This window comes from Paramormyrops kingsleyae, chromosome 7, assembly GCF_048594095.1.
Source record: "Paramormyrops kingsleyae isolate MSU_618 chromosome 7, PKINGS_0.4, whole genome shotgun sequence".
Taxonomy (NCBI): Eukaryota; Metazoa; Chordata; class Actinopteri; order Osteoglossiformes; family Mormyridae; genus Paramormyrops; species Paramormyrops kingsleyae.
The window spans coordinates 12,219,429-12,242,256 of NC_132803.1; the positions used below are offsets into that span (position 1 = coordinate 12,219,429).

Below are 22,828 nucleotides of genomic sequence, written 5' to 3' on the forward strand. Positions count from 1 at the left end.
AATTAATCATATATCATGTATCTCTACATAGTGTTTGTTCCAGCTTCATAAAGGCAACATTTAATGCAAAATAACAGTAATAAAAACTGAGGTGCTCCATGAAACAGTTTGCTGTACACTGTGCCTCCCTTGATCTGATGAAGTTTACAGCTTTTCCCAATTGGTTACACACACTTCTCAGAGTACTGCACAATTTGCCAAAACTATACACGCAAATGCCAAAATCACAGTCGCAAAACCTGAAACGCACAAGGTTTTGCACAGTAAAATTCAGAGGTGGATAATAATGCCCTACTGTAATTATTTACTAACTTTTTGACAGCAGAGTACAGAGTAACTTTCTGAAAAAAAAACTCTAAAAAGTACTCTAATGAGTTGTTTTAACAGGGAATACTGTATAGGGAACTCGAATATACCTGCAGAAAGAAATGTGTACTTTTAAACAGCTACATTTATCTGCATCCATCTCATTACTCACTACTTTCTTATATATCTCACTTTTTGATCACTTACATTAACCTGTCTCACCAGTGAAATTCAGCCATCAAGCGTCATCCAAACTGAGCTGCTGCATCCTTCAAAGGAAACAACTTAAAGTTCAGACATTGTAATGTTATTGCTGGCTGACGTCAGTGTTCCCTGGCCGTTCGTTGTTCTTCACACAGCCCAGAGTGACATGCATCTCCCCGCTGGTAACCCTAAGAAACCTCCCCAGTGAGGTCCGTGCTGCTGGTTTCCTGCGTCTGAGGCCAAATTCCATCACACATTGTTCTTGGTTATCAAAAAAAGGTATAAGGTTTTTTAATTACACGTTATGCTTCAGTGTTTTATTGTTAGAGCATATTTTATTTTTAGATTGTGTTCTTTGAATGGCTGTGCTGTTGATTGGGCAATCCTGCTGCTATGTTCTAACAATGAAGGAGGCATGAGGGCAAACCAAAGGCTGGGAACAGGGTGCAGAAAGGCTGACTGCAAAGGGTCAAACACAAGACAAAACTGGCAAGCAGGGAAACCACTGTAGCTCTCATTGGGGTGACATCAGTGACCGGACTGGGGAGCACAGGCCTGGGAGGCACTGTTATACCCCATTAATGAGGAGCAAACCAGAGGCATCTGATGTGATGCTGGCCTCCATTCCTGACAACCCTAATCTGTAATTCAGGCAACATATTATTGTGATGCTGCATGGCCAGTCAAGACGACAGATCATTCAGATTACCAACGTGGATTATACGTGTCATCGTGTTATTTAATGTGTGTAACTGTGCATTTACGTTGGATTGCGTGTGTTTTCGATGGCGTCTGACCCCAAGTGTGAATGTCATGTAAACTGTCAACTTCCCTTGTCTGTGCGGCTGCTGGTTGTCACTGGCAGTGCACTGTAAACAAATGTGGAATTTCTGCTCCTATTTATAAAGAATTGCTTTTATTTAAAAAGGGCCCACCACACAAACTCTGTTACAATGATTAATAAAGTGATAATAAATTAAATTGTGTGAGTGGATCTGTACATAACACTAAAAAGCTGTACAAGCAGACTGGCAGAAACCTGGAGTGAAAAAGGATGTATAATTATCTACAGGGAAACCTGAAATGAATACATGATAACATATCGTAGATTAGGAGATGCTAACCTGGTGGAGTGGTGATGTCTACGGTCGGCCCTTTCGATCTGAAGAAATAAGGGACATCAACTCCAGTGATGGTTCATCGTACCGTGCGGCATCACACAACCTCATGACATCTGCTCCTGCCCTCCAGACACAGTTACTGAGATCTCTACAGTCTACAGCACCTCATGTCATCCTGCACCGTGTCTCGACGACTGGCATCAGCTGGACTACGGGTTCACCGTCCTAAGTGTAGGCTGCCATTAACATCGGCGCAGAGACGGCTGTGTTTGGAATGACGCCGTAACCGGGAGGCACGGACTGATGTGGAATGGCGCCGGACCATGTTCAGCGCCATCTCAGTTCTGCCATCAGATGACTGTCATGTGCATATATGGCTGTGCCGAGGGGAGAGGACCAATCCTGCCAATGCTGTAGAGAGACACACTGGCGTTACTCCTGGCATCATGGTCTGAGGAGCCATAGGGTACGACTTCAGGTCATCTCTGGTGGTGATTCAGGGGACCCTGAGAGCACAGCGCTACGTCAGTGACGTCCTGCGTCCGCATGTCTTACCCCTCCTGAGACAGCGCCCTGGTACAGTCTTTTAATAAAGACATGGCACATGTGTCTATGGACTGCCTGCGTCATGTTGAGGTCCTCCCATGGCCAGCCAGATCCCCCAGTCCTTCCCCAGTCAAACATGTGTGGGATCAGCTCAGACATTAACTGAGACCCAACGGCTGTACGACTCCCTTCCGCACCATATCACTGCATGTATCCCAGCCTGGAGGGGTAAGGGGTGCCACACCCTACTGACATGGGACCAGCAGCCAACTCTGCTGTCCGTTTGATCTGATATTATAATCATTGCGATACAGTCACATGACCTTTCACCATGTGCTTCGTTTCCACCAGTCCGTGTGGGTGCTTTTTTTTGTCACTCTGTGTATATACAGTATGTGTGTGTGTGTGTGTGTGTGTGTGTGTGTGTGTGTGTGGATTATGCTTATATTATATTGTAGGGGCCAAATGTTCCCTTCCATGTAATAAAACCCTGTTATGGAAACCATTATTCAGGTCCCCAAAAAGATCTGTGATTGCAATCAAAAAACTAAAAATGCCAAAAGTCTTGTACTTTGTTTGGTTGCTTATGGTTAAGGTTAAGGCTGGGTAGGGGTTTGGTCATTCAAGGTTCAAGAGGTTTATTTGTCACAAACACAGTTGTACACATACAATATGTAGTGAAATGTGACTCTGGTCACTCCGAGCAGCTGTGCATAATAAGAGAATAATAAAATATAAAGATAACAATACAAATAAAAAATATACGAAATATATTCAGCTGTACAAAATCTAAATACAAGTGACACGGTCAAAGTGATTGTGCTGTGCAATTTAAGTGCAATGTGTAAGAGACCTGAGAAATGTACAGACAATTTAGACAGTATGAACTGAATGTAAACAGTGCTCATGGGATAATGGGCAGATGTACACAGTGTGCACAGTGTGTTTTCAGTGTTACAGTGACTGAAGAGTCACTGTAGAGTCCAGTGGGAGACCTAGTGGCACTGAGACATGTCCTGGTTTAAGAGCCTTATGACCTGGGGAAAAGGTTCCTCTTTGACCTTTCAGTTCTGGTCATAAGGCTACAGAACCATTTGCCTCGGAACAGAAAGGCAGAACAGAGAGTTATTGGGGTGGGAGGGGTCCTTGAAGATTTTTATTGCTCTGGTCCTACAGCGGCTGGTGTAAATGTCTTGTAGGGAGATCAGGGCAGATTTGGTGCAGTGCTCAGCTGCTCTAACCACCCTCTGCAGGGCTTTCCGGTCCTTTACAGAGTAGTTCCCGAACCATGATGTAATGCTCATGGTCAATTTATTCTCTACAGCAGCCGAGTAGAAGGTCTTTAGGACAGCAGGAGAGACCTTAAACCTCCTCAGTGACCTCAGATGGTAGAGCTGCTGCCTCACCTTGCTGACCAGAGTGTGTGTGTCTTTGGACTAGGTTGAGGTCCTCCTGTACATGGAAGCTGAGATACTTGAAAGTGCTCATCCTCTCCACTCTAGCACCGTTGATGTAGCCAGGTGGCCTCCTGTAGTCCCACTTTCAGGTGACGCTCAGTTGGAGGCTGTTATCCTGGCACCACCTTTCCAGGATCTCCACTTCCTTCAAGTAGGCCAACTCCTCATTGCTGGAGTGTGTGTGGATGCGCGCTGTGTTTCACGTCCACAGTTGAAGACTGTTCTGGTAGAGCTTGCTCTATGTTTAAACAGCAACCCCTTGTGGTGATATGTGCTTACAACAGCGCTTATAACCAAAGTCACCAAAGTCATGTAATAGTCTTGGACCTGAAAAGCTGGCATATTTCCTGAAGGCAGCTGATGGACTGGAAGGTGACTGAAGAATAATGTCTGTGAATGTAGAAACGCCAGCACCAGCTGAGGCTGTTAGTGCTGCGGCGGCTGGGCAGGAATTACCTGCACATGTCTGCTGTGAGTGGGCTGCAGTGCTTCTACTGCCGTCTCTGCTCCAGGAACGCCATGTGCGGGAAGCTGCAGTGCGAAAACGTGCAGTTGGTCACTGTGTTCGGCATCGAGCCCTCCATCATCCAGACGCCCATCGCCGGCACCAAGTGCTGGGGGGTGGATTTCCTGCTGGGCTCGGACGTGCCAGACCCGGGCATGATTAACGAGGGCACCCGCTGCGGGGAGAACAAGGTACTCCGAAAATCCTCAGCATGTCCAGCATGAGCCAGAGCAGAACATAATATGACCCCAGCAGTCAATGCTGACCGTAGCTTTGCCTATGAAATATCCCTCTTCCCAGAATCAGCTTAAGGCTTCCAAGAATATACTGTATCATCAGGCTTTCACTTTCTCTTTCTAACTCTGTGCTGGTTGGTTCTAACAGATATACATCATGATAAACCCCAAGGGGGGGCGGGGTGCCGATGGAGAAAAAAATGAGTCATTCATTAGTTGCCATAAGAAAAGACAAAGTTGGCAGAAATATGTCGGCATGAAGGTGTGATTTATAATGGTCACCATAAGTCTAGTCAGACGTCATTATGTCAGACAGCTCTTCAATGTACTCTGTGAAGGGAGTGGTTCGGAAATCATTCAACCTTGATGACAGCTGGACAGTTACTGCTGTTTTATGTGTGCTTCCAGGCGGGGGGTGGGGTGGGGGTGGCTGACCATAAGGCCGGTGCAGGCAGCTGCCTGGGGCTCCCGAAAACTAGGGGCCTCATGAAGACAGAATTTCCAAAGGTTTATGGATATAAGATAAATGATCATTTATATTATAGCAATATGTGTTACTTGCCTTGGGGGCAGCATGGGGCTCAGTGGGCTAAGCCTGTGACCGGTAGGTTACTGGTTTGAGTCTGGCTTAGGCACATCTGTGGGTCCTTGAGCGAGGCCCTTAACCCCCAGCTCCCTGGGTGCCACAACAGGTGGCTGCCTTTCACAGCCAGCATAATCATCCCTACAAAGAGCAAGTTGGGGGAGGTGTAAAGAGAATTTCCCCACAGGGATCAATTATTTGCATTTTTACCAACAGTTTTCAGGATAGACAAAGTTGCCCCCTGTCCAGCTGTAATGGACTATTCCTCCTTTGAGACTTGACACCACCCAGCTTTCTGTTCACACTGGAGTTTAATGGTAGGCTATTGGTTGTCCCACTAATACATCTATAATTATATAACATTATTGACAAATTTTAAAGTAAATTTTATGGAAGGCAAACTAGTATTAAGATAATCATAAAATTGCCTTAATTACAGTAGCACCAAATGACAGGATTTTTCCATAAACTGTTTTTTATGATGTCATATGATCTATAATATACATATTGCCGATTACTTTTGGCAGCAATTTACTGTAAACCCACTTATTTGCGCTGTGGCCTGCTGATGCCCTGGTGGTGACCTTTACACTTGTTCTGGTATCATTGGTTGTCCCACAGGGATGAATCTTTTTAAATGGGAACTGCACGTGGTCAGTAGCTCACTGAAGAAGGTATTACGCCAAAACGCGTCTGTTTTGTGTAAAGACGTCTAATAAAATCAGATTGAAGCAAAGTCTGACCTCTTTTTGTTATGTTCAGTCATATGGCTAAAGATTAGCAGCAAGTCTCAAAGCGCTTTACAGCATCCCTGCCCAAAGCCCCCAGTGAGCAAGCCAGAGGCAACAGTGGCAAGGAAAAATTCCCAAGAAGGAAGAAACCTTGGGAGGGACCAGACTCAAAGGGGGAGCCCATCCTCCTCGGGCCGACATGGAAAGTCAAATCTGAGAGATGGCTAAGTACCAAGTCACATTGTCTATGTCATAAAATTTTTCATGAAATAATACAGTATAATCTTTGTCATTCTTCCCACATGAGTTTTCCACCAATATTACAAAATAGAATAAAATATTCTTAAAAACTGGCAAAGAATAAATGTAAAGAGCAGTTGTGTAATTGTGTGGTTAAAAATGATCATCATGTTTGGCTGGCAGCCTGTACAGGACGTCACCTGCTTCTTGGGGTAATTTGCACATAATATAGACGGATGGAATCTGGCAGTACTTGGATTAGCTCTTCCAGGATGATACTCATTATAAAAACAATTGTATTTCTTCCCAATAGAGTTTTTAGAGTGATAGTATTCTTAGACAGGTTCTATTGAACCAGAATCAGAATATATTCAGTGACGAGACTTCTAAGCACTTATATAAGTCACTCTGGCTAAGGGCGTCTGCCAAATGCTGCAAATGTAACAAATGCAATCAAAAATGTCAAAAGACTTACATTTTGTTTGGTGACTCGTGGTAAAGATTAAAGTTGGGTAAGGGTTATGCCCATAGAAATGAATGGAGACTACCAACAATGATGCAGATACTTAATCGTGTGTGTGTGTGTGTGTGTGTCTGTGTGTGTGTGTGCATGTGTTTAAGGCCTGGAAACATCCCTGACTGATGTATCAGTATCGATAAACAAATCTTTGCTATGTAATTCAAGCAAAGCTTGGGTCGCTTCAGAGGGAACCACTTCAGGATGATGGCAACAAACACATGGTTCTTTACTATGTCATATATCCAGAGGAGTAGCTAGACATTCTGGGCATTACACTGCACTACAGTTCAATGGTGTCCAATCCCCCGGACATTACACTGCACTACAGTTCAATGGTGTCCAACCCCAGCCTTACTCTCCTCAGACCTGCACCGATACCTCATCTAGAGCCTCAGAGGTCTGCTCCACTGCCTCCAACACAGTGGGGCAAAAGATGTCAGTGGCAAAAAAATTCCTAATACCCTTGACCTTTCACTGCGTGTGCCAACTGGGAGTCGAGTCCTCAGACTGGGCTTGAGTAACTGGAAGCAGTGAGAAATCTTCACCATATCGGGAATGTGCCCCCCCCCCCTCCCCCAGGCTGGACTAAACACTGGAAACACCTGCCACAGTATCTGCTCGCAAAAGTTGTGTAGCACACGGTGTATCGGGCCTCATCCCAGGACTCAGCAGCTGCCTCACGCAATCTTCCACAAATGCCAAGACGCATAAATGAAATGTGTGTATAAAATGTACAGTGAAAAAGTAATTGCACCCTCTGTGAATTCTGCAGTTTTATATATCGGGACACAAAACAGATTTCTGTATGTCAAGTAAGTACATAGCATGAAGAACCATCTCTAGCAGCAATAAGTTGAAGTAATTCTTTTCTGCATGTTAATTTAGTTCAATTAATTCTGATTCACAACTGAACTGCCCTAAGGAGCTTTACATGGCTGTGATGTAATACATTGCTGCACCTTTTATACAGAATACTTAAGAAACTGGGAAAAAGGAAGACAAAGCAGCATTCTGTCTGTTATCTGTTATCTCTGTCACAACAGAAGTCAGTTGAGCAGAAGTCAATGCCAGGAAAAGCTGGGCTTTATTTAAACTGAGGCAGCAAAAGCAGAATCGGAAGACAGAGACGGTGTCTGAGTCATGGAGCAGAAATGTCTGGTAGCCAGAGAAATCGATCCCACGGTGACGGGGACTCTAGTCAGGTTCTGACACGGGGCAGGGATCCCGGGCTGATGAGCAGGGACAGGAACAGAAAGGGCAGTTCGGGTCAGGGCTGTACAGGAGAAAGTGCTCAGTAAGTGATCACATGGGAATGATAATTTCTCGCATCATCTGCGAGGTCACCCAGGATTAAAAAGGAAGTTAGACAGGTGCGGCTCTCTTTGTGACCGAGCCGATATTCTCACAAGGGGGAGGTGTGACAATCTGTCACTAGAGATGTCTTTCTTTTTATGTAGAACCACAGAAATGAATGAGCATCCTTTCATTTTCACATCACTGTAGTTTTTTATTGAGAGGATGTTCAGCAGTTTTATGATCCATGTTTGATGTAGAATTTGTTGGCATGCTGTGAAATTTGTCTCTTTAATTTGAAATGTTTTTTTCAGATTATATATCTATCCATTATATATCTTTCATATTCAGGGTTAGGTGGGGGGGGGTTAGTCCAGACCTTATCCCAGAGGCTGTGGGCACTAGATAGGACACTGTGTCAACCCAATGCAAAGCACATTCACAAATACAATAAGGTTGTATTTTTTGAGTGTATATCTACAATAAGGTTGTATTCTTTGAGTTTATGTTCGGCACCCTACTGAAAGACAAAGCTGGGAATTCACACCTTATGATAATTTAAGGAAGCGTTACGGTGCCTCATTGCGCCTGCATTTACACTTTATGGTTAACTGTGTGGTAGATTACTTAATTCCTTCAAATGAAATGAAGAAATGCCTCAGTCCCATTTGCCTGAACAAAATACAGCTTTTCATAGCCCTGAGCACTCGCTAAACATTTCGTTTATATGAAATTTTCTTTAACATTGAAAAGAAATACAGAACTTTATGCATCTGTGCGACGGACATCGCCGACATTCCCTTGTAAAATGGCCGCTACGCACAAATCGTGACGTTATATGCATGTAACTTAATACAACCCATTGGCAGGAAGGCATGGTCAGTGAAGATATATTGAATGAGCACTGAGTAGCTGGCCCTTCCGGGAATAGATGACCAATCTCACCGGATTCCTTTACCCAAGCAATCTAATAATATCGCTAGTCAGAGTAAGACAGAAACTGAAAGTGGGTCATAGTCAGGTGAGGGGGTGGGGGGGGCACAGCTTTTTCTTAATGATATAAGAGGGAGATGCAGCAGCAGGCATTCAGACATTGTCATCACTACCATGGAACCTGAAATCCAACTGGAATCTTTCCATGTGTCCAGGACCAAGGGCTTTGTCCTGGACAATCCAATGGTAAGAATCACAATGTGTGTGTGTATATTAATTATATTGTAATACAGTACATTATATGTTAATCATACCAAGGTGCTGTTGAATTTCTGAGTCTATTTGTTTCGAAGGGTCAGCATTAATTTCCTACATCGGCACCAGGCAAGTGCCAGAGAAGTTAGCCGGTTATCAGTATTGCGATATTAGGCACAAATATCGGTATCAGTCACTATTTCCATGTCAGTGAGCCACTAGCCAGCTGTTTTCCAATAACTACGGTGGCTTTGGTCACGTCAGAGCAAAATGTGTGATCAGTGCAGGACTGTGTTTTTGGCTCATAAATATAAAAACAATGCCTTTAATTACAAACGTGTCAGCCAAATGTGCAGTAAGTATGATATTAGTGGTTCTTTATGTTTGCGGCCATGCGTTTGAAAACGGGTAATGCACGTCTAAGTCTTGCATTACCCGTTATTACTATATTATATTATATTATATTATATTATATTATATTATATTATATTATATTATATTATATAATATATCAAGTACTTTGCAGGAAGGGATTTGCTGTTTCTATTTTCTATGTACAGCTGCAGTAAATTGACTGTAAAGTGACAGCTGCATGTCCTCTTGAGTGCAGGTGATGTCACAGCAGACTTTAGTGCAGATGATGGGTCACTTCATTTGTGTCCTTTTCAGACTGATCTCCCAGAGTACTACCAGCCATGGATGAGCATCGCCATGGACCTCCCCCACCTGATCCAAACTCATCAGCTCTGGGACAGGGTCCATAAGGTAAGTCTCATCGAGCACCAGGAGGCATTGTGGTTAAGGACCGTGGCATGGCACACAAGTCAGTGTTCAGGCGTATTCTTTAAGCTAATTGTACAGACAGATATGGAAGTTGTTTGTATTGAATACCTCGCCAAGAGTTAGCCAGGACAGCAGTGGTGTTAAATGGATGGCAGCTGGCAGAGATGCTGAGGTAATGTTGACCTACTGCAGCCTGTGTCTGTCCTCTGGCCACCAGATGCCGCTGTTGAGCATCATGCATCTCGAAGGGCACAGAGAACAGAGGCTGGCACACCTGGCACTGGGCTTCATTACCATGGGCTATGTGTGGCAGGAAGGAGAGCACCAGCCAGTCAAGGTGGGTAAGATGGGGGCCAAGAAGGAAGAAGGTGGAAAATAAGAGGAGGAGTGGAGCCATATGACAGTAGGATTAGTTCAGACTGGGGATGGTAGCAGGTGGAGGAATTCAGAGAAGAGATGGTAGGAGGAAGTGTTGCGAGATCGCTTAGAGTATACCACCTTAAGGAGATGGACAACAAGATTCCACAACCTACAGTCAGTCAGGCTCCTCAACAAAAGCTACCTGCACGCCAGATCCTGCTATAATTAATACTCTGGCCCTTTATTTCCAGGTTCTATTTCTAAGGGTTCTATAGTGCATGTATGTGCTAAGGGTTTGTCTACTGTGATGTTATTTTCTTTGTTGTTTACTGTTACTCATCATCAGCTGCTTTATTTATTTGTAAATTTTGCATTTATTTGGTGTTGTGCTCAATCAGCATGCAGGTAAGAATTTTGTTGTACTAAGTTCACGTCACAATAAAGCTTTTGAAACTTTGAAAGATTAGACCAGAAAGGTCATACCTTCACCTGTCATACCCCCATCTATGTGAGTTTTTTGAGTAAAAGAGTAAAAATGAAAGTGAGAGAGACGGCTTACGGTTGCTGGTGCTGTTTGCTGCCTGCAGACGCTCCCCAGGCAGCTGGCTGAGCCGTACTGCAGAGTGTCGGAGGCCTTGGACATGCCGCCCATCCTGCTCTATGCAGACTGTGTGCTGGCTAACTGGAAGCTGAGGGATCCTGCAGGGTCTGTTCATGCCCTCCTTCTGTTTAGCTATGTGCCCCCCCACCCCATATCTCTCCTTTCCACTCTCTCCCTCAACCCCTTCATAATTTTGTCATACTTCATAGCCATTATGTTTGTCATTAGTGCCATCGTGAATGTTTTACTAGAGATGAAAGGAATGTAAGGATTACCATATTCTTAAATGCTATTGTTATTTGTTTCTATATTGTTTGTTGCTACGTTGTGTTACATGCCTGCGCTCAGAATGCAAAAAGCAGAATCCCAGAAAGTTTTCGGTTACTAATGTTCCATCTCTGCTCCTCTTATGTCATGAACCCCTTTGATCTCTGCCGCTCACCAGCCCGTTCAAAATTGAGTAAGTTCTAATATGTTAACTATTTTTGAACATGTGTGTGTCTGTGTGAGCAAAAGATCCTGCAGTATAAGTGGTATGAGGACATGAACTACAAGTCATGTGAATTGGATAAAGCCGTTTAGTATAATAATATCATGTCTTAGTATCTGCAGTTATAGAATTGGTTCTCAGTATGTGCAGTGGGCGTGGGAAAAGGTTTTGAGTTTTGTGTTTTTATGGGCCAAAAGGAACCTGGACACCATATTCAAGTTTCCTGGGGAAGGATCATGCAGGGGCTTCTTCCTGGTCTCCCTGCTGGTGGAACAGGCTGCATGTACAGGGATGGAGGTAGGATCTGTCCCCCTGGGAATGCCTGCATCACCTGACAGCAGGTGTATGTCTGTGTAATTGCTGGAGATGTCACCATGGTCTGCTGGGACAGCTGAAGCCTGTGGTGTTTAAGCTGTGAGTTAAGTTAGACATTTGCATTCCTTCAGGGAATTGCCATGGTGATGAACTCCATGCTGACCCAGGACAATCGTGGTGTGCATGATGGCCTAGAGATGATGAACAAATCTCTGGAGGAGATGAAGAAGATGTTCGGACTCATGCGCAGTAAGTCTCAAATCACCCCTAAGGTGGAAAATGATCAAAGACGGCAAACCAACTACTAGGTGTCATCATCATCTAGCGTGCTGTTGGTTACAGTCCTGCTCCGGGCAGTAACTGGACACCCTAAAGCAGAGTTAGCCCAGCTACAGGAGGCTGTCATTGTTTATCTATAGACTTAACATTTCTTCACTTTCTGTTCCACCATTTTTGCTTTGGAATTTTGCTTTTCACAAAAAACGTGTCTGCTGGAATTTTAATTGCCCTCTTTATTTATTTCTTAGAACATGTGGAGCCCAATGTCTTTTATGGCACACTGCGGATCTTCTTTACTGGGTAAGCTTCTTGAAATGCAGTACAAAGAAATTCTTTGTGATGCCAGAAAGGAGAATGGGAAAGGCTGAAGGCAATTCAGATTCCCAGTACACTCAGATGAGAGTCAAAGGCGTAGCCAGTATTTAGTAGAGGGTTCTTCAAGCTTCATGAGAACCATAACTCTGATGTTGTCACTCCTTGGCCACAGGTGGAAGGACAACCCCGCCCTACCTGATGGGCTATGCTATGAGGGGGTCTTCACAAGGCAGTTGAGGGGGGGCAGCGCTGCCCAGAGCTCCAGCATCCAATGTTTTGATGCTCTATTGGGTGTCAGACAAGTGGAAGCTTCAGGTGAGCCTGCTGAGTTACTGAAGGCCTTCCTCATTTTTTTTTAATTAAAGTATTGGCAGATGTTAAATGTCTAGACAAGCAAGAAGGGCAAATATTTGTACAATCCAGTACATTTAATATACTATTTAAATACATGTTAGTTTGGATCCAACAACCTACTGTAAATGTATTTCAGCCACAGCTCTAACGCTCCTGTCTCACTGTTCTGGCTTCTTCTCAGCTGACAGCTACCTGAAGGATATCCGCAGTTACATGCCCCCAGCCCACCGGCAGCTGATCGAGGTCCTCCAGCATCGGACCCCCTTGCGCTCGTACGTGCAGTCTTCTGGCGAGCAGGATCTCATCGACACCTACGACAAGTGTGTTAAGGCCCTGGTGGACCTGCGATGCTACCACCTGCAGGCTGTAACCAGCTATGTGTCTGCACCCAGTAAGACTGCACACAGGGGCGACCCCACCCCCAGGGAGGAGAAGGGCACAGGTGGCACAGATGCCTTCCATTTCCTGAAGAGCGTCCGGGACTCAACCAAGAATGTCCTCATCAGCCCTGAATGAGGCGCTCTACACTCTGCCCAACCAAAGTCATACAGCATGACAGGCAGCTAACAGTTATCCTCTCTATCTAGCTTGGAAGATATTTAACAGTTTTTTTCAATAGATTATACATATTTCAATGTCTCATTTTCTCAAAACTATGAGCACACATCCACAAATAGTTCTCAGAAGTGCCTTGCTCAAAATGTGACACTGTGTTCACTAGAACAGCACTTTGTGGCAAAATAGCCCACACAATCTAGCAATGCATGCAGCTCACACTTGATGAATAAGTTAAAATACATTCACTGTGCTCTATCCTTTTTGCTTGAAGGTCAGTGTACAAGTTACACACCATTACCATGACAACTGGCAGGAGTTTGTAGTAATGTTAATCACTGTATTCTCATAAACCCATGAAACATTAAAATACCGAAAACTATACTAAGTTAAATGTCGTCCTGTTGCATCTCACAAATCTGTCCCGAGAATTTAATGAAAATCACAGTAAATGTTGCTCCCACACAGGCAGAGGAGGAATTATCCCCTGAAACAACAGATCCAGGCTTGGCAGGTCTTTGGTGATACAGTCATGGGGTATATTCTGAAACTGACATTTATTATTGCCTCTGTTCATAATTCAAATCAATATGATTTGGTCAAGGCCAAGCAATTTTGCGGTGGGCCCTGTGATGGCCCTGACCCGGGCAAAATGCTTACCCCAAGCAGGTGGACCCATAGTAACATTCAAGTGACATCATGGTGCTTAATATACCATGGTTTCATTGATTAGTTGAATGGATTCAAGTGAAGAACAGGTTAGTTCTGCAGATGTTTATCTAACTTACCAGGGAAGGTGCAACCAGCAAAAGTGTCCCATGGTGAAACGTGGATGTTTTATGGGGTACCAAGTAATTGGACTTTTCAATATGGTGCAGGCCGGAAGGGGGTATTTTGTTTGGTGTGATGGCAGGGGATTATGTGGTAAAATAACATGTTGAATTTTGGTAGTGAAGTAAACTATGTGGATTATTATTTTAAGAAAATAAATGTTAGGTGATGGGTTGTGCTTATTTAATGTGTGGTAAACTGTGTTCCTCCCCCTCCCCCTTTTGTGGCTGTGATGGTGCTGGACATCATTATATAGGGAGGTTTGGTTAAGGTATGAAAAACAAAAATGCTGCCCAGTTTTCATCACAGGCCCCCTGCGATGATGGGCATGGGGTGTCCCCTCAGCTCCTCCACTGCTGTGTGTGTGTGTGTGTGTGTGTGTGTGTGTTGGGGGCCAGGCAGAATTAATCATATATCATGTATCTCTACATAGTGTTTGTTCCAGCTTCATAAAGGCAACATTTAATGCAAAATAACAGTAATAAAAACTGAGGTGCTCCATGAAACAGTTTGCTGTACACTGTGCCTCCCTTGATCTGATGAAGTTTACAGCTTTTCCCAATTGGTTACACACACTTCTCAGAGTACTGCACAATTTGCCAAAACTATACACGCAAATGCCAAAATCACAGTCGCAAAACCTGAAACGCACAAGGTTTTGCACAGTAAAATTCAGAGGTGGATAATAATGCCCTACTGTAATTATTTACTAACTTTTTGACAGCAGAGTACAGAGTAACTTTCTGAAAAAAAAACTCTAAAAAGTACTCTAATGAGTTGTTTTAACAGGGAATACTGTATAGGGAACTCGAATATACCTGCAGAAAGAAATGTGTACTTTTAAACAGCTACATTTATCTGCATCCATCTCATTACTCACTACTTTCTTATATATCTCACTTTTTGATCACTTACATTAACCTGTCTCACCAGTGAAATTCAGCCATCAAGCGTCATCCAAACTGAGCTGCTGCATCCTTCAAAGGAAACAACTTAAAGTTCAGACATTGTAATGTTATTGCTGGCTGACGTCAGTGTTCCCTGGCCGTTCGTTGTTCTTCACACAGCCCAGAGTGACATGCATCTCCCCGCTGGTAACCCTAAGAAACCTCCCCAGTGAGGTCCGTGCTGCTGGTTTCCTGCGTCTGAGGCCAAATTCCATCACACATTGTTCTTGGTTATCAAAAAAAGGTATAAGGTTTTTTAATTACACGTTATGCTTCAGTGTTTTATTGTTAGAGCATATTTTATTTTTAGATTGTGTTCTTTGAATGGCTGTGCTGTTGATTGGGCAATCCTGCTGCTATGTTCTAACAATGAAGGAGGCATGAGGGCAAACCAAAGGCTGGGAACAGGGTGCAGAAAGGCTGACTGCAAAGGGTCAAACACAAGACAAAACTGGCAAGCAGGGAAACCACTGTAGCTCTCATTGGGGTGACATCAGTGACCGGACTGGGGAGCACAGGCCTGGGAGGCACTGTTATACCCCATTAATGAGGAGCAAACCAGAGGCATCTGATGTGATGCTGGCCTCCATTCCTGACAACCCTAATCTGTAATTCAGGCAACATATTATTGTGATGCTGCATGGCCAGTCAAGACGACAGATCATTCAGATTACCAACGTGGATTATACGTGTCATCGTGTTATTTAATGTGTGTAACTGTGCATTTACGTTGGATTGCGTGTGTTTTCGATGGCGTCTGACCCCAAGTGTGAATGTCATGTAAACTGTCAACTTCCCTTGTCTGTGCGGCTGCTGGTTGTCACTGGCAGTGCACTGTAAACAAATGTGGAATTTCTGCTCCTATTTATAAAGAATTGCTTTTATTTAAAAAGGGCCCACCACACAAACTCTGTTACAATGATTAATAAAGTGATAATAAATTAAATTGTGTGAGTGGATCTGTACATAACACTAAAAAGCTGTACAAGCAGACTGGCAGAAACCTGGAGTGAAAAAGGATGTATAATTATCTACAGGGAAACCTGAAATGAATACATGATAACATATCGTAGATTAGGAGATGCTAACCTGGTGGAGTGGTGATGTCTACGGTCGGCCCTTTCGATCTGAAGAAATAAGGGACATCAACTCCAGTGATGGTTCATCGTACCGTGCGGCAAGCATCACACAACCTCATGACATCTGCTCCTGCCCTCCAGACACAGTTACTGAGATCTCTACAGTCTACAGCACCTCATGTCATCCTGCACCGTGTCTTGACGACTGGCATCAGCTGGACTACGGGTTCACCGTCCTAAGTGTAGGCTGCCATTAACATCGGCGCAGAGACGGCTGTGTTTGGAATGACGCCGTAACCGGGAGGCACGGACTGATGTGGAATGGCGCCGTACCATGTTCAGCGATGAATCTCAGTTCTGCCACCAGATGACTGTCATGTGCATATATGGCTGTGCCGAGGGGAGAGGACCAATCCTGCCAATGCTGTAGAGAGACACACTGGCGTTACTCCTGGCATCATGGTCTGGGGAGCCATAGGGTACGACTTCAGGTCATCTCTGGTGGTCATTTAGGGGACCCTGACAGCACAGCGCTACGTCAGTGACGTCCTGCGTCCGCATGTCTTACCCCTCCTGAGACAGCGCCCTGGTACAGTCTTTTAATAAAGACATGGCACATGTGTCTATGGACTGCCTGCATCATGTTGAGGTCCTCCCATGGCCAGCCAGATCCCCCAATCTTTCCCCAATCAAACATGTGAGGGATCAGCTCAGACATTAACTGAGACCCAGTGCCAATCTGCAGGATCTCGAGGGCCAGTGACAACAGCCATGGGCCGACTGCCAGCAGAAGAGGATACAATGGCTGTACGACTCCCTTCCGCACCATATCACTGCATGTATCCAGGCCCGGAGGGGTGAGGGGTGCCACACCCTACTGACATGGGACCAGCACTGTGCCCATACCGCCAACTCTGCTGTCCGTTTCATCTGATATTATAATCATTGCGATACAGTCACATGACCTTTCACCATGTGCTTCATTTCCACCAGTCCGTGTGGGTGCTTTTTTTTGTCACTCTGTGTATATATGTGTGTGTGTGTGTGTGTGTGTGTGTGGATTATGCTTATATTATATTGTAGGGGCCAAATGTTCCCCTCCATGTAATAAAAACCTGTTATGGGAACCATTATTCAGGTCCCCAAAAAGATCTGTGATTGCAATCAAAAAACTAAAAATGCCAAAAGTCTTGTACTTTGTTTGGTTGCTTATGGTTAAGGTTAAGGCTGGGTAGGGGTTTGGTCATTCAAGGTTCAAGAGGTTTATTTGTCACATACACAGTTGTACACATACAATATGTAGTGAAATGTGACTCTGGTCACTCCGAGCAGCTGTGCATAATAAGAGAATAATAAAATATAAAGATAACAATACAAATAAAAAATATACGAAATATATTCAGCTGTACAAAATCTAAATACAAGTGACACGGTCAAAGTGATTGTGCTGTGCAATTTAAGTGCAATGTGTAAGAGACCTGAGAAATGTACAGACAATTTAGACAGTATGAACTGAATGTAAACAGTGCTCATGGGATAATGGGCAGATGTACACAGTGTGCACAGTGTGTTTTCAGTGTTACAGTGACTGAAGAGTCACTGTAGAGTCCAGTGGGAGACCTAGTGGCACTGAGACATGTCCTGGTTTAAGAGCCTTATGACCTGGGGAAAAAGTTCCTCTTTGACCTTTCAGTTCTGGTCATAAGGCTACAGAACCATTTGCCTCAGAACAGAAAGGCAGAACAGAAAGTTATTGGGGTGGGAGGGGTCCTTGAAGATTTTTATTGCTCTGGTCCTACAGCGGCTGGTGTAAATGTCTTGTAGGGAGATCAGGGCAGATTTGGTGCAGTGCTCAGCTGCTCTAACCACCCTCTGCAGGGCTTTCCGGTCCTTTACAGAGTAGTTCCCGAACCATGATGTAATGCTCATGGTCAGTTTATTCTCTACAGCAGCCGAGTAGAAGGTCTTTAGGACAGCAGGAGAGACCTTAAACCTCCTCAGCGACCTCAGATGGTAGAGCTGCTGCCTCACCTTGCTGACCAGAGCGTGTGTGTCTTTGGACTAGGTTGAGGTCCTCATGTACATGGAAGCTGAGATACTTGAAAGTGCTCATCCTCTCCACTCTAGCACCGTTGATGTAGCCAGGTGGCCTCCTGTAGTCCCACTTTCAGGTGACGCTCAGTTGGAGGCTGTTATCCTGGCACCACCTTTCCAGGATCTCCACTTCCTTCAAGTAGGCCGACTCCTCATTGCTGGAGTGTGTGTGGATGCGCGCTGTGTTTCACGTCCACAGTTGAAGACTGTTCTGGTAGAGCTTGCTCTATGTTTAAACAGCAACCCCTTGTGGTGATATGTGCTTACAACAGCGCTTATAACCAAAGTCACCAAAGTCTTGTAATAGTCTTGGACCTGAAAAGCTGGCATATTTCCTGAAGGCAGCTGATGGACTGGAAGGTGACTGAAGAATAATGTCTGTGAATGTAGAAACGCCAGCACCAGCTGAGGCTGTTAGTGCTGCGGCGGCTGGGCAGGAATTACCTGCACATGTCTGCTGTGAGTGGGCTGCAGTGCTTCTACTGCCGTCTCTGCTCCAGGAACGCCATGTGCGGGAAGCTGCAGTGCGAAAACGTGCAGTTGGTCACTGTGTTCGGCATCGAGCCCTCCATCATCCAGACGCCCATCGCCGGCACCAAGTGCTGGGGGGTGGATTTCCTGCTGGGCTCGGACGTGCCAGACCCGGGCATGATTAACGAGGGCACCCGCTGCGGGGAGAACAAGGTACTCCGAAAATCCTCAGCATGTCCAGCATGAGCCAGAGCAGAACATAATATGACCCCAGCAGTCAATGCTGACCGTAGCTTTGCCTATGAAATATCCCTCTTCCCAGAATCAGCTTAAGGCTTCCAAGAATATACTGTATCATCAGGCTTTCACTTTCTCTTTCTAACTCTGTGCTGGTTGGTTCTAACAGATATACATCATGATAAACCCCAAGGGGGGGCGGGGTGCCGATGGAGAAAAAAATGAGTCATTCATTAGTTGCCATAAGAAAAGACAAAGTTGGCAGAAATATGTCGGCATGAAGGTGTGATTTATAATGGTCACCATAAGTCTAGTCAGACGTCATTATGTCAGACAGCTCTTCAATGTACTCTGTGAAGGGAGTGGTTCGGAAATCATTCAACCTTGATGACAGCTGGACAGTTACTGCTGTTTTATGTGTGCTTCCAGGCGGGGGGTGGGGTGGGGGTGGCTGACCATAAGGCCGGTGCAGGCAGCTGCCTGGGGCTCCCGAAAACTAGGGGCCTCATGAAGACAGAATTTCCAAAGGTTTATGGATATAAGATAAATGATCATTTATATTATAGCAATATGTGTTACTTGCCTTGGGGGCAGCATGGGGCTCAGTGGGCTAAGCCTGTGACCGGTAGGTTACTGGTTTGAGTCTGGCTTAGGCACATCTGTGGGTCCTTGAGCGAGGCCCTTAACCCCCAGCTCCCTGGGTGCCACAACAGGTGGCTGCCTTTCACAGCCAGCATAATCATCCCTACAAAGAGCAAGTTGGGGGAGGTGTAAAGAGAATTTCCCCACAGGGATCAATTATTTGCATTTTTACCAACAGTTTTCAGGATAGACAAAGTTGCCCCCTGTCCAGCTGTAATGGACTATTCCTCCTTTGAGACTTGACACCACCCAGCTTTCTGTTCACACTGGAGTTTAATGGTAGGCTATTGGTTGTCCCACTAATACATCTATAATTATATAACATTATTGACAAATTTTAAAGTAAATTTTATGGAAGGCAAACTAGTATTAAGATAATCATAAAATTGCCTTAATTACAGTAGCACCAAATGACAGGATTTTTCCATAAACTGTTTTTTATGATGTCATATGATCTATAATATACATATTGCCGATTACTTTTGGCAGCAATTTACTGTAAACCCACTTATTTGCGCTGTGGCCTGCTGATGCCCTGGTGGTGACCTTTACACTTGTTCTGGTATCATTGGTTGTCCCACAGGGATGAATCTTTTTAAATGGGAACTGCACGTGGTCAGTAGCTCACTGAAGAAGGTATTACGCCAAAACGCGTCTGTTTTGTGTAAAGACGTCTAATAAAATCAGATTGAAGCAAAGTCTGACCTCTTTTTGTTATGTTCAGTCATATGGCTAAAGATTAGCAGCAAGTCTCAAAGCGCTTTACAGCATCCCTGCCCAAAGCCCCCAGTGAGCAAGCCAGAGGCAACAGTGGCAAGGAAAAATTCCCAAGAAGGAAGAAACCTTGGGAGGGACCAGACTCAAAGGGGGAGCCCATCCTCCTCGGGCCGACATGGAAAGTCAAATCTGAGAGATGGCTAAGTACCAAGTCACATTGTCTATGTCATAAAATTTTTCATGAAATAATACAGTATAATCTTTGTCATTCTTCCCACATGAGTTTTCCACCAATATTACAAAATAGAATAAAATATTCTTAAAAACTGGCAAAGAATAAATGTAAAGAGCAGTTGTGTAATTGTGTGGTTAAAAATGATCATCATGTTTGGCTGGCAGCCTGTACAGGACGTCACCTGCTTCTTGGGGTAATTTGCACATAATATAGACGGATGGAATCTGGCAGTACTTGGATTAGCTCTTCCAGGATGATACTCATTATAAAAACAATTGTATTTCTTCCCAATAGAGTTTTTAGAGTGATAGTATTCTTAGACAGGTTCTATTGAACCAGAATCAGAATATATTCAGTGACGAGACTTCTAAGCACTTATATAAGTCACTCTGGCTAAGGGCGTCTGCCAAATGCTGCAAATGTAACAAATGCAATCAAAAATGTCAAAAGACTTACATTTTGTTTGGTGACTCGTGGTAAAGATTAAAGTTGGGTAAGGGTTATGCCCATAGAAATGAATGGAGACTACCAACAATGATGCAGATACTTAATCGTGTGTGTGTGTGTGTGTGTGTCTGTGTGTGTGTGTGCATGTGTTTAAGGCCTGGAAACATCCCTGACTGATGTATCAGTATCGATAAACAAATCTTTGCTATGTAATTCAAGCAAAGCTTGGGTCGCTTCAGAGGGAACCACTTCAGGATGATGGCAACAAACACATGGTTCTTTACTATGTCATATATCCAGAGGAGTAGCTAGACATTCTGGGCATTACACTGCACTACAGTTCAATGGTGTCCAATCCCCCGGACATTACACTGCACTACAGTTCAATGGTGTCCAACCCCAGCCTTACTCTCCTCAGACCTGCACCGATACCTCATCTAGAGCCTCAGAGGTCTGCTCCACTGCCTCCAACACAGTGGGGCAAAAGATGTCAGTGGCAAAAAAATTCCTAATACCCTTGACCTTTCACTGCGTGTGCCAACTGGGAGTCGAGTCCTCAGACTGGGCTTGAGTAACTGGAAGCAGTGAGAAATCTTCACCATATCGGGAATGTGCCCCCCCCCCCTCCCCCAGGCTGGACTAAACACTGGAAACACCTGCCACAGTATCTGCTCGCAAAAGTTGTGTAGCACACGGTGTATCGGGCCTCATCCCAGGACTCAGCAGCTGCCTCACGCAATCTTCCACAAATGCCAAGACGCATAAATGAAATGTGTGTATAAAATGTACAGTGAAAAAGTAATTGCACCCTCTGTGAATTCTGCAGTTTTATATATCGGGACACAAAACAGATTTCTGTATGTCAAGTAAGTACATAGCATGAAGAACCATCTCTAGCAGCAATAAGTTGAAGTAATTCTTTTCTGCATGTTAATTTAGTTCAATTAATTCTGATTCACAACTGAACTGCCCTAAGGAGCTTTACATGGCTGTGATGTAATACATTGCTGCACCTTTTATACAGAATACTTAAGAAACTGGGAAAAAGGAAGACAAAGCAGCATTCTGTCTGTTATCTGTTATCTCTGTCACAACAGAAGTCAGTTGAGCAGAAGTCAATGCCAGGAAAAGCTGGGCTTTATTTAAACTGAGGCAGCAAAAGCAGAATCGGAAGACAGAGACGGTGTCTGAGTCATGGAGCAGAAATGTCTGGTAGCCAGAGAAATCGATCCCACGGTGACGGGGACTCTAGTCAGGTTCTGACACGGGGCAGGGATCCCGGGCTGATGAGCAGGGACAGGAACAGAAAGGGCAGTTCGGGTCAGGGCTGTACAGGAGAAAGTGCTCAGTAAGTGATCACATGGGAATGATAATTTCTCGCATCATCTGCGAGGTCACCCAGGATTAAAAAGGAAGTTAGACAGGTGCGGCTCTCTTTGTGACCGAGCCGATATTCTCACAAGGGGGAGGTGTGACAATCTGTCACTAGAGATGTCTTTCTTTTTATGTAGAACCACAGAAATGAATGAGCATCCTTTCATTTTCACATCACTGTAGTTTTTTATTGAGAGGATGTTCAGCAGTTTTATGATCCATGTTTGATGTAGAATTTGTTGGCATGCTGTGAAATTTGTCTCTTTAATTTGAAATGTTTTTTTCAGATTATATATCTATCCATTATATATCTTTCATATTCAGGGTTAGGTGGGGGGGGGTTAGTCCAGACCTTATCCCAGAGGCTGTGGGCACTAGATAGGACACTGTGTCAACCCAATGCAAAGCACATTCACAAATACAATAAGGTTGTATTTTTTGAGTGTATATCTACAATAAGGTTGTATTCTTTGAGTTTATGTTCGGCACCCTACTGAAAGACAAAGCTGGGAATTCACACCTTATGATAATTTAAGGAAGCGTTACGGTGCCTCATTGCGCCTGCATTTACACTTTATGGTTAACTGTGTGGTAGATTACTTAATTCCTTCAAATGAAATGAAGAAATGCCTCAGTCCCATTTGCCTGAACAAAATACAGCTTTTCATAGCCCTGAGCACTCGCTAAACATTTCGTTTATATGAAATTTTCTTTAACATTGAAAAGAAATACAGAACTTTATGCATCTGTGCGACGGACATCGCCGACATTC

At 44.3% G+C, this 22,828-nt stretch overlaps 1 protein-coding gene across 1 annotated transcript; it reads left to right on the top strand.

Annotated features, from left to right (window-relative positions):
* Positions 1–8,541: 8,541 nt before the first annotated feature.
* LOC111842108 (indoleamine 2,3-dioxygenase 2-like) lies at positions 8,542–13,364 on the top strand. Its single transcript, XM_072714290.1, has 10 exons — positions 8,542–8,921; positions 9,600–9,695; positions 9,931–10,050; positions 10,661–10,779; positions 11,120–11,134; positions 11,362–11,461; positions 11,611–11,728; positions 12,007–12,058; positions 12,246–12,388; positions 12,609–13,364. Exons 1-10 carry the CDS (start codon positions 8,850–8,852, stop codon positions 12,941–12,943), a joined length of 1,170 nt encoding a protein of 389 aa, XP_072570391.1. The 5' UTR covers positions 8,542–8,849; the 3' UTR covers positions 12,944–13,364.
* Positions 13,365–22,828: the final 9,464 nt, after the last annotated feature.